Source organism: Urocitellus parryii, chromosome 3 (genome assembly GCF_045843805.1).
Source record: "Urocitellus parryii isolate mUroPar1 chromosome 3, mUroPar1.hap1, whole genome shotgun sequence".
Classification (NCBI taxonomy): Eukaryota; Metazoa; Chordata; class Mammalia; order Rodentia; family Sciuridae; genus Urocitellus; species Urocitellus parryii.
In genome coordinates this window covers 150,965,755-150,981,619 of record NC_135533.1, presented here as the reverse complement: position 1 = coordinate 150,981,619, position 15,865 = coordinate 150,965,755, and the positions used below count along the sequence as shown (strand labels likewise).

Genomic DNA, 15,865 nt, shown 5'->3' with positions numbered 1-15,865 from the left:
TGATTGGACAGAGGGCTGAGAAGGGCGGGACAGCTGCATGCCGATTGGCGCTGTGGTTCCCGAGGCCCATTCCCATTGGCTGGCCCTGCAACATGGCGGCCGGTGAGGGATGGAGGCGGCTGTTTTGAAGGCATGTAGGCTGTATTCAACTCGGGTCCCTGATTTACAGAGCGAGCTGTGCGCTCCTGCACCGCCCCGGCCAGATGGCATTCCTGATTTCTTCCCCATCCCTGCCCCTCGCCCCCGGGGCCTTAAGCGGTCTCCGCCGCGCCTCACCGCTGCATCGCCGTTCTCCTCAGCTACAGCTTCCACGCCGGTCCCCAGGTCGGCCGGCTCCGGGCTGCGGACACTTCGCTTCCTGGCAGGGCTCGGGGAGAAGAAGGAGTACAGGGTCTTCTGGCCAATCATCCCGGAACCGAGGAGGGAGCGAACGAGCGCCGCCCGGGGACCCAGTAGTCTGTGGTGGGTCAGCAATTGGCGCCAAGCAGCCGGCGCATGCTCGGAGCCGGGGGTTGGGGGCTTCCCTAGGGGCGGGGCTGGGTGTAGAGGGCTCGTTGCGCATGCGCCCCAGGGGTAGGGCTTGGACCGCCTACTCTTTCTTAGTTAAATGCCTTTGTCCTCTCTCAGCCTCAGGGCCTGGTGCTCCAATTGCTCAGCTGTAAAAAAGGGACGGGCCCCACAGGGTGTGGCAGGATGAAAACGAGCCTTCTCTCCGTTACTTGTTGAACTGCTATACAGATCTCAACCACTTTTCACAGCCTGCTTTGCTACGCTTTGCCTTATCTACCAGGTTTGGAGCGACTTTAAGGTCACGGAGGTCAAACCCCAAACTGTTCACCCTCTAAAAGCACCATGGTCCCCCTCCTCCCCCAACACACACCTGGGTTCCCTCCCCCATCCCTCCCCGGGGGTTCAAATTACCAATATCTGCAAATCAATTCTCCAAATCCTGAATTCAACAGCAGCTCTCCCATCTTCTGGCTTACAACCCAGGCTGGCTTTCTCTTTCCTATCGGTGATCTTTTGGAAATATAAATTATGTCACAACAACCTCCAGGTTAAAACCCTCCTACAGTTTCCAAAATGGCTTGAAATAAAACCCTCGCGTCTTACCCAGCTCTGCTGGCTCCTTCCCTCTCCCACCAAAGCCCTACTACTGAATCTGGATCCCAGCACTTTAGCTGGACACAGCCAGTTCCTCCCCTGAGGCCTGGGTCTCTGCTTAGGACTCTTCCCTGTGAGGCCTTCTCCTCCAGCCCCACCTCCTGGCCTATCACTCTGTAATTTCTATATTATATAAAATTATTTTTCCCTTGCTTATTCCTGTCTGCATCTCTAAAATGTAACCTGGACCAGGGCAGGAGCTTTATCCTTGTTGATGCTGTGTGCCAGTGTCCAGGGCAAGGAGCTTAAGGTAAGAAGAGAAAGACTCATAATTGAATATCATTTGCTTTGAAAACCAGTTTAGCAGTTTGTACGAAGTTAAACATTTATACACTTATTCTGTGACCCAGCATCACCCTCTTAGGCATTTATTCAAGTGAAATAAAAATCTATATTTACATAAAAACTTGATTCTATTCATATCACCCAAAAACAACTGTGTTACATCCATAGAATACAATACTAATCATCAATAAAAAGGGACAAATTACTGATGCAAACAATATTTCTTTTTAGTGCTGTGGATTTTTAAAAGCAGCATCCTTCGGGCTGGGGCTATAGCTCAGTGGCAGAGCACTTGCCTAGCATGTGTGAGGCACTGGTTCGATCCTCAGCACCACATAAAAAATAAATTAATAAAAATATTGTGTGTCCCTCTACAACTAAAAAAAATTTTTTTTAAAGCACCATTGTTAAATGAAAGAAGTCACACCCAAAAAGTTATGTATTGTATGATTCCATTCATATGAAATTCAGGAAAATGCAAACTAGAGGGATAGAGGAAAGAACGCATGCAGTTGCCAGAGACTGGGTAAGGAGCAAAAGCTGACAACCAAAAGATGGGGGGAATTTCTGTGATGATGAAACTGTTCTAGATCTTAACCACCTTCCCCCAATTTTTTTTTTTTTATTTTGGTAGTTGTAAATGGACAGAATGCCTTTATTTTATTTGTTTATTTCTATGTGGTGCTAAGGATCGAACCCAGTGTCTCACACATGCCAGGCAAGCGCTCTGCCACTGAGCTCCAGCTCCAGCCCTACACCCCCCACACATTTTTTAATAGGTGTAATATCATTGTACATACCCAGGGGATTTGTTGTTACATATTTGCACATGTATACAATACACAATATAACAATCTAATTTGGCCAGGACTGTTATATATCTTGATTATGGTGAATGATGAACCCAGCCTAATTCCATTTTAAGATTGGGAGCCATCTCATCTCAAAGTCATGAAAAGTTAATTTCTGTTTTACTACAAATTACTGAGCTTTCTAAACTTGTTTGGAATTCCTGCCAGTGCCTTGAACTCACCCATGCCTCGCTTTCCCTGACCAGATAACAACCCTCTCTAAAATCTCAGCGGCACTTCATAAATTCTGATGTTGAGAATTTACTCCCATGTAGATCATTAATCTATCTGACTTTTTACTATGCTTGTCAAAATCCTGTTGGCTGTAAGTTCTCAAGACACCCCCCCCTTTGCAACTTTTTGTGCTATAAAACCTTGTTCCTGGAGAGCTGGGGGGCTGATCTCTAGCCCAGGGTTTTGGAGAGAAACAGTCCTGGCCAGCTCCAGTGTACACAAATAAAAGCTTGCTTTAATTTGATTTAAAATTGGAGTCGGTGGCCTTTTCTTTGCGTCGTGTTTCAACAGTGATTATAAAGTATTGTAGCTTTGTCAAAATTTGCAGAACTGTATACCAAGAAGTTTTAAAACAAAGCCCCCAACTTCATTGCAACTTCCTCTCTTGGCAGGGGTTGTAGTCCCCACTTTACAGATGAGGCAGTTAAGCCCAGATGTGGCAGACAAAGCAGTGCCTGCGATGCATCCAGGGGCCGACAGGTGGCGCCAGGAGGTCAGCAGCCACTGCGTTTACCAATGCGCCTGCGCTTCCCAGATTGCCCCCGGAGACCTACGCGCAAGCGCGACCTGAGCTGCCGCGGGCGGGGTGAGTGTGTTTTCCCGCCGGCTGTGACTTCCTGAGGTTTTTTCCTGATTCTGAGCCTCGCAGGGGGCAGTCCTGGGGTGTAAAGAGAGCTCTCCAGCTCCCACCGCACTCACGTGTTACAGTTCTTATTTTCTATCAGAAGGGGAGGAGGGTTTGACTGTAATTAGTTGGCATTTGGATTCCGGGTCTTTTCCCCTTGAGTGTCGCCGTATTGACCTGTTTTAATGCTGGTGAGAAAGAGGGAAGCCAGGTGTCTCTTCCTCAGCAAAGTGGACAGGAATAGAGAACCTGCATTTGTGGGTGACTTTGACAAAACTCCCTGTCCCCTCCCTCTGGGCGTCATTTTCCCTGTCTGGAGTTTCCAAACTTGACTGCAAATACTGATTCCCACGGGGAGGCGTGTTCTTTAAAAATTTTCCGCGTGGGGGTGAAGTGCAAGTGTCAGGCTTTGACACCGCCGGTTAGCGGTGTCCTGCTTCCCGCGTGTTGAGGTTTGAACATTAGAGGAGCAGCCGGGGCAAGCGTATGAAGCAGGGTTTATTTAAAAAGGGGGAACATGGACTTCTCCCGCCAGGGAGAAGGGGGCCACAGCTGGTCTCCTGGTATCACAAGACGGGAGGTGTTCTTCCCTTTTTCTATGTCCCAGGCTTCCTTTGATCTCCAGCCTTTCTCCCCTTATCTTTCTCCTTCTTGCAGACGTGACTAGTCCCAGGAATGCTCGTGGGTGGCCAAAAGGTGGGAAATAGGTGGGCTGAGGGGGAAGGGCAGGATGGAGTAGACAGGACACATTAACAACCTTAGGGAGGGGAAGTTCCTGGGACGGGTTACCTTGGCAACAGGGTGGAGCAGGGGCAGGTTCTTGATAAGACCTCTCAAGGGACAGTCTCCAACTTCCCAGACTCAAAATTGGCCTTCTAGATCGACCTGACTCAGTTTACCTTTCTACACTGACTGCCTGTCTTGATTCCGGCTTCAGTTTTTGCAAGCTTTTCAGCTGATCCCTTTTCTCACCTGGTTGGTATTTTTGTCTTTGTTGTTTGTTGTTTGGGTGCTCAGGATTGAACCCAGTTGCTTACACCGTGCTCTAAGCACATGCTGTACCACTCAGCCACACTCCTAGCCTGCGGTTTTGATGTGCTGCCTGAAGACTCTGGCCAGAAAGTCCCTAGGGCTCTTCCAGCTGAAACTGTTTCCTTTGTTGCAGACCCTGAGATTGAACCCAGGAACTCAAACATTCTAGACACCGAAGGGCCTTCCATTGAGCTCCATCCCCAAATAGAAGCATTGCTGTGGGACCCCTTCAAAACCCACCTACTGAGTTTTCATCAGGGACAGAGCTTGGGCACTCTTCCTGGGTGTCTTGCTGCTGACATCCTCTTTGGTGGAGGGAAGGGATGGACAGATTCCTGGGGAAGGAGGTTCAAGGGAGCCTTTTGGGAAAGCTGGAGGAGCAAGAGCAGAGCACAGAAGAAGGAGCTACCCTGGGCGACAACAAAGGACACACAAGGAAGAGGCCCAGGAGAGACCCCCCGGGGAATGCCGCCCACTTGGCAGGCCCCAGCTGGCGACACATTCGCGCTGAGGGCCTGGACTGCGATTACACGGTCTTGTTTGGCAAAGCAGAGGCAGATGAGATTTTCCGACAGTTGGAGGAAAAAGTGGAATATTTTACAGGTAAGCAGAAGACGTGCGTGTGGGTTTCAAGGCTTGTTTCCTACAACCCATGATGTTATATTAGGAGAAATCTGACCTTCAGGGCCATTACTGATGGGCTTGCTAATGGAATCAACAAATACTCAAGCCACTCTGGGCTTGGGATACAACCTGGGAAAAACAGGATCGCCTGGCCACTGACAGTTGACCAGAGTGCATCTACCGGGCTACTGACTAGAATCACCTGGGAAAGTTCAAAAGCAATCATAGAAAAAAACCCAAAGCCGAAGCTGAGGCTGTTGCTCAGTGGTAGAGAGCTTGCCTTAGCATGTGTGAGGCCCTGGGTTTGATCCCCAGTAAAATTAAAAAAAAAAAAAAAAAGCTGGGTTCAACAGGAGACCTAGTGAATCAGGATAGCTAGGGTCCAGCCTGGGCATCAGTGTTTTTTAAAAAGCTTCCAGGACAGGAAGTGGTAGAACGTGATTCTGGGGTGTGTTGCTACTCCAGACTCTCATGGGGGGCCACGCTGCAGTCTGGTTTCTAAGGTGTTTCCAGGTGATGAGGAGGCTGCTGGTCTTCGAACCACAGGCTAAGAACCCCCCATGATGCCATCATGGGATCTGGCCCAGCATGAGCTGCACAATCTCTGCCTTCCATGGAGTGACAGGTTGACACAAATTGGCTATCATGAAAACCTCATTGTGCTTAGAGTTCAGTCTCTGTTCTGCTCCTAAAGGCAATTAAATTACCGTGTTCAAGAATTGACCGCAGAAAGAAGGGCAAGAGTGGTTTTACATAAAACTTTGGCAAGCCATTGTGATTTTTGAGGAGGTGTATTACAGAAGAGGGCATTTCATGACACTGGAGGACAGAGGGACATGCCATTCCTGTTTTCCTTCCCTTGCTCTCCCGAGTACTCAGAGAGTGTGTCGCCTGCCTCTCTGGTCCGGGGGTTGGCACTGCTGTTTTTTTCTGCACAGGTGCACTGGCCAGGGTCCAGGTGTTTGGGAAGTGGCACAGTGTGCCAAGGAAGCAAGCCACATATGGTGACGCTGGACTGACCTACACGTTTTCAGGCCTTACGCTGTCTCCAAAGCCCTGGATCCCAGTTCTAGAGTGCATCCGGGATCGTGTCTCTGGCTTGACAGGACATACCTTCAACTTCGTGCTTGTCAACAGGTGATGCCTCCCTTCTCTGGTGGAGTCAGTTTTATAGCCTTCTGTCTCCTCCAAAAGGAAGCGTTCAGGGCTCCCCCATACTTGGTCCTGCACAGCAAACCTTCCAGTAGCACACAAGGGACATCATGGTGGGAGAACGCAAGCCCAGTCGTCCTTCAGGGAGCTCAGGCAGCAGCAGGAGGGAAGGGTGATTAACTCCTGGACAGACAGCTGGGCAGGGTCATTTGGGACCGTAGGGAGTGTGGTGGGGACAGTCAAGCAGGCTGATTTAAATGAGCAGCTGAGGAAAGGTTGGGGCTCAGGGTTTCTGAGCAGCAGCAGGACTGTGAACATCATAGGCTAATTTGTTGCCCAGGGCTGATCTGTGCATTGTAGGACTGAGAGCGTCCCTGGCCACCATCAGGGGATGCCAGTAGCACCTTATGCCATCAAGAGCAGCCAGAAATGTGTCCAGACATTGCCCAGTATCTCCTGGGGCAACATCACCCTGGCTGAGAACCCTGGGCAGAGGAGAAGGACCCACTTTAGATGAGATGGTTAGAGGAGGGCTCACGGAGACACCTGAGCTGGTAACTAACTGGAGAGCTCAGGCCAGGCACCCAGAGAAGCCCAGAGCTCCTGTGGAGCAGGAATACTCCTGTTGTGGCCAGAAAGCAATGAGGGAGGGAGGAAGGGATGCGGGGTGCTCTCGAGTGGCCAGGGGCCAGAATGTGCCAGGAACAGGAGTTTATTCTGTATGGAGGGAGGAAATCCTTTTATGTGACAGGAAGGTTTCCATGCATGAGCCAGGGCCTGATGAGACGTGCTGTGGGCCTGCTTTAGGAGAGGTTACCCATGTAGATGCCCCAGGTCGGCCTCACTTGCAGAGCCAGGGAGGCGCTCAGGCCCTGCAGGGACAGCCTCCAGAAGGTCACTCTGAGCGGTGCCTGTTTTCTCATTGCAGGTACAAAGATGGCTGTGACCACATTGGGGAGCATCGAGACGATGAGAGAGAACTGGCTCCCAGGAGCCCCATCGCCTCTGTCTCCTTTGGTGCCTGCAGGGACTTCTGCTTCCGGCACAAGGACTCCCGAGGGAAGAACCCCCACCGGAAGCTAGAGGTGGTCCGGCTGCAGCTGGCCCACGGAAGCTTACTGATGATGAACCCCCCGACCAACACCCACTGGTATCACAGTCTTCCCGTGCGCAAGAAGGTTCTGGCTCCGAGGGTCAACCTGACATTTCGTAAAATTTTGCCTAAGAAATAAAAACGTTTTTAACATGTTTCTTTTTGTATTTTTTTTTTTTTTTTTTTTTTTTTGTCTGAGAGGGAGCTGGTGTTTCTTTACAGGAGCAGGTTAAGGAAAGCACAGTGAATTATAAAAGATTACCAGTTGATTTTTTCCTAACAAAATGATTCTTTTATTGCTATAATACATAGCAGATACAAAAGTACCTTTAGCAAATACATAAATCAGTTATTATAGCCTAGACTACTAATTTAACTTAGGCTTTTCCAAAAAGAAGCTACTGACTTTGTAAATAACTTAAAACAAGAAATCAGATTATTCTGCCGCTACTTAATGCCTAATAATTTACAAAATGAGGAAGTTAGCGTTCAAACAGGTTGTCATTCACATTTACAGCCTTCACTCACACCCCAGCCTCTGGCCAAGGAGCTCCTCCCAACCCGCTGTTGGATCCTTGCATGCATCTCTCTGATGCCAGTTTCCCGGGGTTGCAGAACAGCAGTTACTCAGAGCTACAACTGTGCAGTGCAGCTCACGGTCACATGACCTGATGTTTGTGTCACTGGATTTAGATAAAACTGGTGCATTCAGTTCCACATCAACGCTGAGGTCTGCACTGCACGGATCAGGTGGTTCAAGCTCCTGCTTTCACACTGACATTGGTGGCTCCAAGAACCTTCACAGTATATTCTGTTGACAGGGAGAGTCCCCAAGTCCTCAGGATGCACACTGGCCCAGCTGAATGGTGACCACCTGGGCTTCTTGCACTGTCAACTAATGCCAACGCACATCTGGAAGCTCACCCCAGGTGGAGGGAGCACAGTTCTTTTATTTATTTTTTTGGTACCAGGGACTGGTACCAGGATTTTTTGGTACCACTGAGCCCCATCCCCAGCCCTATTTTGTATTTTATTTAGAGACAGGGTCTCGCTGAGTTGCTCAGCACCTCGCCGTGGCTGAGGCTGGCTTTGAACTCACCATCCTCCTGCCTCAGCCTCTGGAGTCCAGGGGCATGCCCAGCAGGAGCACAGTTCTTGGCCTGACTTCTGGTGATCTTTTGTATTGGTCTGATTCCAAATGTTTTCTCTGAAGAGTCAGTTTGAATTTGGCATCTTTTTTTAAAAATCACAAACCTAGCTTAAACTCGGTACTATTGTGTCATCAAAATTCCTTCAGCCCTGGGTTGCATTCACGAGACTTATCTGAAAAGGGAAGAAAATGCTCAATATACTCTTTTTGTATTAGGCTACTGGGAATGAATAAATTCAGAATGTGAGCCAAAACAAAAAGATGATGCCTAATGTCGGCTATATTTGTGTTTCAGAAATCAAACTGCTTTCTTCCTTCTGTGGGAAGGACTGGAGTTCTTTTTTTTTGGGGGGGGGGAGGGCGGGGGTTGGTACCAGGCATTGAACTCAGGGGCCCTTGACCACTGAACCATATCCCCAGCCCTATTTTGTATTTTATTTAGAGACAGGGTCTCACTGAGTTGCTTAGCGCCTCACTTTTGCTGAGGCTGGCTTTGAACTCTCGATCATCCTGTCTCAGCTTCCCGAGCTGCTGGGATGATAGGCATGTGCCACTGCGTGTGGCAGGATTGAACTTTTTCGGTCATCTAATCTAACCCTTCGCTTTACAAATGAGGAAACAGGTCCAGCAAGACTGCAGCCCATAAACAGCACGCATCCTAATCCAGCTCTCCAGCTGAGGCAGGGATGAGCTCACACAGCCCCAAGACCCTGCCTGTAGGCCTTCAGAGCTCCTGCACAGGCAATAAATAACACGGAAGTAACCGTCCTTGTGTAATGGTTTTCTATATGGCAGAAGACACAGGGGTTGCCCAGATACAGAGACGCTGTCCGGTCTGGCCGGCCACACGGTTTTCATAATGTACTAGGATCACATCTCTTGGTGTAGTACACAAGAGAGAAAAGCAACGAGCGTTTCACTTACATTGACTGACAAAGTCGTGAAACAGCACCCAGGGCGGGGGGACTTGGCAGATGTGTCTTTAAGACATAGAAAGAATCAAAAGGTTAGAAAAAGGCGTACAAAGAGGGAGAGGAGCTCTTCAGGCATCTTGTAACTGCTCTTTGATATCCTCTGAGTGACCTGGAAGGAACAGGGCCTTCAAAAACTGTTTCTAGGACTCTTAGATCATGTCTCTTTCTCAGAATGGTTGGGCTACAAAAGCAATCGAAAGTGAAAGGCACTTTTTCTTCTAAATTGTTGCCTTTAATGATTTCACTAATTATGTCAACAATTTTTAGGGGCCTGCTTATTAAAAATAAAAAATCTATGTTGAAATGTCAGAGGATTAGGAAGGTGACTGCCCTCTGAGAACATCTCACATGTTACAATATAGAAAGGTGCTTTCTGGATCTGGTAGCTTTTAATTACTTGAATCAGATGAGTAAAAAGACACTCTAGACACAGGGACGCTCTCCGGCTGCCGGCCCTTCCAGAGCTGCTAGCAGGGCAGGGGGTGGGGGGCTCCTCCACGGAGCCCACTTTCGGAACACGCCGCAAGCTCTGGGGGGGCTGCTTGCGAGACACACACAGCACAGCTGGCTTCTATCCTGGATGGCGTGGACGAGGCCATCAGCAGTCACTCTTCAGACTTGTACTCCTGGCCCTGGTGCTGCACCCTGGAGAGGACCCGCTCGTAGAACAGCAGGTACGCGCTGGAGGACAGCACCTCCTGCAGGCTGGCCTTGCGGACAGTGTCGTCGGAGATCCACAGCCACTGGTTACTGGTCGACAGAGGGTTCTTGGCTGAAGGTGGGGACCGTCGGTAAGTGACAAAGTGTCCAGAGTGCATGTCTCCATGGTGGACGACCACTGCCATCAGCCGGAAGAGGTACATAGAGGAGCTGAATGTGGGGGAGAAGCGCCGGGTTCACAGTTAGGACTCACACAGGCAGAAGGACAACAAGAACCGCAGGTGTTAAACACAGGGGGTCAGCACAGCGGTGCACTCACACGACAACACACCAGAAAGCCATAGAAATACAGACCCCATTTACTGGCCAGGCAGGATGTCCACACTGAGGGTGGCGGGGAGAACCCTGAGTGTGCACAGGTGTATACACACAGACACACAGCACTTTTGTTTCATGTTTTGAAAGGGGCCTCTCTGTGTTGATGAGGCTGGCCTGGAGCATACACTTCAGCGTCCCCAGAAGCTGGATTACAGGCCCCTGCCCCCGCCTACACACAGCTCCTACAGTGTTGGACTCTACAGATGTAATGGGTTATCTAATCAATCCAAGAAATTTAAATTCTTCTTTATATACATACATATACACACATACGTATGCATTCTATGTACTTTTTTTTTGGGGGGGTACCAAGGATTGAACTCAGGGGCACTTGGCTACTGAGCCACATCCCCAGCCCTATTTTGTATTTAATTAGAGACAGGGTCTCACTGAGTTGCTTAGGGCCTCACTTTGGCTGAGGCTGGCTTTGAACTTGCGATCCTCCTGCCTCAGCCTCCCCAGCCACTGGGATTACAGGTGTGCACCACCAAGCCCGGCTTCTATGTACTTTTATAATTCCTAAATAGGAATGTGTAATAATTAATCTCTAAATTGTCATTAATTCATGTCGGTGAAAAGTTAACATCAGAAAGTGCGACAACGGCTCATGATGAATAAAGAACGTGTTTCTGAAGAGCAGCTCACCTGTAGTCAGGAACAACTGGGAGAGGAAAGGGCAATGGGGGTGGCAGGGTTGGCAACAAAGACGGGGAACAGGCGCCATTCATAAAAATCTGTGTTTTGGGGGCCCCTGGCTGATTCAGAACTGCAAGAGAAAAAGGCCTGAATCAGTGAACACCAGCAGTGGCTCTCAGCAAACAAATATGGTTTTGACTGCGTTGAAAATGAGCTCCCTATAATGCCACAAAGAAAAACAATAGTTCCTTTTGAACTAAATTAATTCATAAAATTCCCTACCCCTCAGTCCCTATTTTAAGTCCAAGTAGGAAAAGCGTATCAAGCCCCAGATCGAGTGCTGGCCTTGATAACTGTGTGGATCATTTAGATTCCCATTCCCATTGGCAAACAACAGGTACCAAAGTAAAGCAGTACTTATTTACTTGGTACCAGGGACTGAACCCAGAGGTGCTTAGCCACTGACCACATCCCCAGCCCCTTTTCACTTAGAGACTGGGTTTCACAAGTTGCTAGGGCCATCAAGAGTTGCTGAGGCTGGCCTTGAATTTGTGATCCTCCTGCCTCAGGCTCCTGAGTGGCTGGGATTGTAGGCGGGTGGCCCGGCACCTGGCAAGCAGGGGTTAATTTATTGACTTTTGACTTGATCCAAGGTCTCTCGACCTGGCACTACAGACACTCTGAGCTGGGCAACTCTTCGTTGTGGGGGATGTGCTGTGTTACAGGGTGTTTTGTGACAGCCAAAAATGTCACTAGACATTGCCCAAAGTCTTCCATCGCTTCATGCTGAGAACCACTGATGTAAACATCGTATTTTTTTAAAAACCCTGTCTGCTTCTAAAGAACACCAACATGTGGCAGCATTAACACTTATGAGTCATGGGTAGCATCACTAGGGGGACATTTCCATCCCTTTTCAGCTCAAGCATCATGTCTGGGGGCTCTCCTGCACCACGTAATTCACACTGGCATCTAGAACAGAGCCGCGTGCTCTGGGCACCAGCAGGCTGCCCCTCAGTCAGGGCTGGCGCAGGCTGGGGCAAGAGAGCTGTGGTGCCAAACAAGGGTCAGGGACTGGCTTCCCTGCCTCAGGGTTCCTGATGTGAATCCAGGGCCTGGTGAGGGAGAACCAGGTACAGTCTCCTCGGATGAGGTCTTGCCAGGCCGTGCAATTGTGGTTGTGAAAAAAGAACCAAAGGAGGGAGGGACCTCAGTCCACACAGTGTGGGAGTCAGGAGGACAGTCCCGATCACCTGGGGGCAGCCTGCAAGGGGTGGGTTCAGGCATGGAGCCTACAAGTCGGTGGGTCTTCCTCACCTACAACTCCAAAGAACCCAATGGGCTGCACAAGACACCTTCAAACACCATCCCGACCCACACTGCAGGCCAGATCACCAGCTGCTGGGTGCCCTGGGCCAACTGTGAACCACAGAGAACCTCCAGTTTCTCATGGGTGACCTTGCCTAATGGGGACCCATTTAACAATTAACCTCAGACGAGGACAGTAACAGAATGAGATCAACAATCCAGTAAAAAGTCCTGTGAACCCAAATAAGATGTTCAGCCAGGACGTTTACCCCGCCACATACTCCTTGTATAAATGCGATGACTTGTTTTAGGGGCCAGGAGAAAGAAATGCAAATTCACTGGAATGATCCGAGTCAGTTACTGTTTAGTCCAAAGATGAAAAAGAAGTCTGCAATCTTGAGCTTTCCTCCTGTACTTTTTCATCTATAATGGAATTTTAAGAACTGTTTCTGATTACTGTGTAATTTTTGTGTGTGTGTGTGTGGGGGGGGCGGTTCTAGAGACTGAACCCCAGGCCTTATGCATGCCAGGCAAGCGTCCTGCTACTGAACTACATCCCCAGCCCTCATTACTGTATAATTTTAACCTCTTTAAGAAATCTTGGCTGGGGTGTAGCTCACGGGTATCACACCTGCCTAGAATTCATGAGGTCCTGGGTGGCATCCCAGCACCAGCACCACACATAAAAACAAACAAAAAACCCCTTTTCTACCCCCGAACCTGCTGTTCCCAAGAATTCTGAGTAACACTGTATAAGCCTTGTGCTCAGATTATGGGGAAGCCAGAATGTGGTGCTGCCAAACCCCTGCTCTGTGCTGAGGAAAGTTGGTTGCTTCGGGCACACACCTGGTTTGGGGGCGGCTGGCCCGTCCTGCAGTTCCAGCGCGGGCCCCGGGCTCTCCTTCAGTTTAGGGTGGTGCTGACTGGGCCTGTGGCCCAGGAGCCGGTACTTATAGATGTCCATCATCAGGAACTCATTAAACTGCACGTGCTCGTGCCGCTTCAGAGGCGTGCCGTGACTGGACCAGCTCAGCCGCTGCAGGTGGATGCAGAGACACTGCGGGAGCTGCGGAGGGAGAGGAAGCGGAAAGGGCGGGACGTTTCAGGGCAGGATAGGGGATCCCTCCAAAGCAAAGTCAAGCTGGTGCGAGGGGTGGGCTCACCTTCCCTAGTTTTAACTGTTTAACAAAAGTGGTCCTCTGGTGCTCCACCTTTTCCCCATTCAAGGTTCCTTTTGCCTCAATCTGAAATGGAAGTAACAACATTTCTCTGTGAAAACCCTGAACAGGACATCTATGGAGGGCAGCTACGGGGCTGGTGCATCTGACTGGCACTGGACTGCTACCTGCTGAAATCAACTCAGTGCCCAATTATTTGCAAACTGTTCCCACTGATCCTCTTGATTATTAAATAACGGTATCCATGGAGGGAGGAGAAAAATGAGGAGTCAAAACTGAAACTCTGGCATGAAATCTATCTTGTCTTCTGTCTTCAAAAATTCGGTCCACACAATTCCTCTCCATTCAAAGGGTGAAATGCAGTCACATGGGGACTCAGACGGACAGCACAGAGAAAAGGCAGGGCACGAGAGAAAGGGCAGTGGAGAGAACTGCGTCTCCCAGCTCCAGCCTAACCTGCATGCTTCTTCTTTAAACACGCTGTGGATGAGACGAAACTCATCTGGGAAACAAACTCCTTGGGCAGTCACTTTCCAAACCAGGTCGGGTGGAAATGGCAGGGACTGCACACGTCCTCTGGGCTCAGGCAGTCAGAGGAGCTGAGAGTGTGAGGGGCACTACGGGAGCTCACGCGCCAGCTGGGAGATGCCACTGGGATTCAAGGCATACCTTTGTACAGTTGTCACACACAACATCGCGCACAGATTCCGAGGAGATGAAGTGGTGAAGGCAGTGGTCCAGGGTCAGGGGATGACCCTACAGCATGAGAAGAAAATTAGAATAATTCAAAGAAGAGCTGTACTGAACTCGCAGGTGGCTGGGTGGAGCTCAGAGCTGCCCAATTATTTGCAAATTGAACCCAGGCAACAGAGCCCCGCAGACAGAACTGGATGTCTCCTGCACAAAGGTGGAGCTCAAAGGATCTGGCACTGCGACTACTGACCCATCTAAGAGTACAAGGATAAAAGGCCGTGGAAAATTATGGACTTCCGTGATTTGGACGTCTAAATCTATGTTTTATGTGTCTTTAAATCTGAGGGGTGTGTGTGTGCACATGTGTGGTGTTTGATGAAAAAGCCAAATTTCCTGCAGCAAGACAAAAAACCTCCATGTTTTCTCCCCCATGATCAGGCCCTGGTGCCACACCCTAGAGTTAAGAATTGTGTGACTGACTACGTGTCTGAATAACACACAGGATCTGAGCTACATAAAGTGCCTTGAAGATCTTTCAGATTGAAATATTTGCAAAACATACCCCAAATCAACCAGAGGTACATACCCAAGTGGCAGCTGGAATACTTAGTGAAAGGCTATCAAAGGTATCAAATCGAACAGGACTCTGAAACAAATATTGCAGGAAAAAAAAAAAAAAAACCTTAGATTCCATGCAACAGATGGAATGTATGTGCCTGTGAGACACTTTAGTACATATTTATTCATTCAGCAGTCCTGGGCATTGAACCCAGGAGCACTTGACCACTGAGCCTCACTCAAGCCCCTTTCAGTTTTTATTTTGAGACTGCGTCTCTTTAAGTTGCTGAAGCTGGCCTTGAACTTGGGATCCTCCTGCCTCAGCCTCCCCAGTTGCTAGGATTACAGGCATGAATTGCTGTGCCTGGTTTAATTTAATTTAGATGCTCACATTTAACATAAGAAAACATAATGTGCTCAGAAGAAAGTTCTATTAACAACAACCTTATAAAGCTAAGCACTGTGGGAGGGGGGTGTAGCTCAGCACAGAGCACTTATTCTGCATACACGCTTGAGGCCAGGGTTCACTCCCAGCACCACAGAAACAAAACAAACAAATTCAACAGCAACAATAATACTACAGAATAGCCTGAAAAAACTTTAAGATCACATACCTGACCCAGCAACATGGGGATCTTATCTAAGGAAATAACCACAGACATAACTACAAGGATTTAGTTTCTGCCAGCTCTTAATTGGTAGAAGAACGTGTGATTATGTGAAATGATGTTTATATGATTAATTGAAAAAGTCAGACGATAAAACAGGATAAGCTCCCTGCTTTTGGTAGCAGCGGGGGAGCCTGGCTAGACACGCCCCTTTTCAGCCAACAACCATAAAACATGGACCCAGTAAAACAAAACCATCTGAATGATTGCCAGAAGCTGGCAGAAACTAAAATGACACGCCGTGTGCCCTATTTTGCCTGCTCTGCACAACGCCAGGTGGCAAAAGCAGCAATCTTACAGGCCTGAGTTGTCAGAAGGCCAAGTTCAGGGCTGGTAAAAAGACACAGACAAATCCCAGAAAGAGGGCAGCCAAGAGAGGAGGAGCTCCAACCTGTGGGGAGATCCTGCCCAGTCTCAGAGCTGATCCTGGATGGCACCAGCTCAGGGCCGAATGCAGGGAGCCTGGCAAAAGGGAGCATCTGGAAGCGAAAACACCTGAGCAGAGACTCTGCGGCCCTCAGGCAGAAGAGGGAGGCCTGGAATCTGAGCCCCGACAAATGAACTGACTGCCAGGGCAAAAGCCATTTTCCTTCAGAGAAACA

General features: G+C 49.2%; 2 protein-coding genes across 6 annotated transcripts in view; one reads left to right on the top strand and one right to left on the bottom strand.

Moving 5' to 3' along the window:
• The first annotated feature begins 3,083 nt into the window (after positions 1-3,083).
• Positions 3,084-7,217, top strand: Alkbh2 (alkB homolog 2, alpha-ketoglutarate dependent dioxygenase). 2 transcript variants are annotated; one of them, XM_026409221.1, is made up of 4 exons: positions 3,084-3,120; positions 4,325-4,794; positions 5,754-5,952; positions 6,896-7,217. In XM_026409221.1, exons 2-4 carry the CDS (start codon positions 4,515-4,517, stop codon positions 7,197-7,199), a joined length of 783 nt encoding a protein of 260 aa, XP_026265006.1. In that variant the 5' UTR covers positions 3,084-3,120; positions 4,325-4,514; the 3' UTR covers positions 7,200-7,217. The 2 variants fall into 2 exon arrangements, with proteins under 2 accessions (XP_026265006.1, XP_026265007.1); XM_026409222.1 differs by lacking the exon at positions 3,084-3,120 and adding an exon at positions 4,034-4,134.
• Positions 7,218-7,361: 144 nt separating this feature from the next.
• Usp30 (ubiquitin specific peptidase 30) overlaps positions 7,362-15,865 on the bottom strand; it is a 32,390-nt gene continuing 23,886 nt past the window's right edge. For 3 of the 4 annotated variants that reach the window (XM_026409191.2, XM_026409192.2, XM_026409194.2), the window contains 6 exons: positions 14,624-14,683; positions 14,014-14,100; positions 13,330-13,410; positions 13,013-13,232; positions 10,868-10,988; positions 7,363-10,054 (listed from right to left, as the gene is read on the bottom strand). In XM_026409191.2, coding sequence (XP_026264976.1) covers positions 9,790-10,054; positions 10,868-10,988; positions 13,013-13,232; positions 13,330-13,410; positions 14,014-14,100; positions 14,624-14,683 — 834 coding nt within the window. In that variant the 3' untranslated portion in view covers positions 7,363-9,789. Of the gene's footprint in view, positions 10,055-10,867; positions 10,989-13,012; positions 13,233-13,329; positions 13,411-14,013; positions 14,101-14,623; positions 14,684-15,865 lie in introns of all 4 variants that reach the window. The other variant, XM_026409193.2, reaches the window with a different exon arrangement.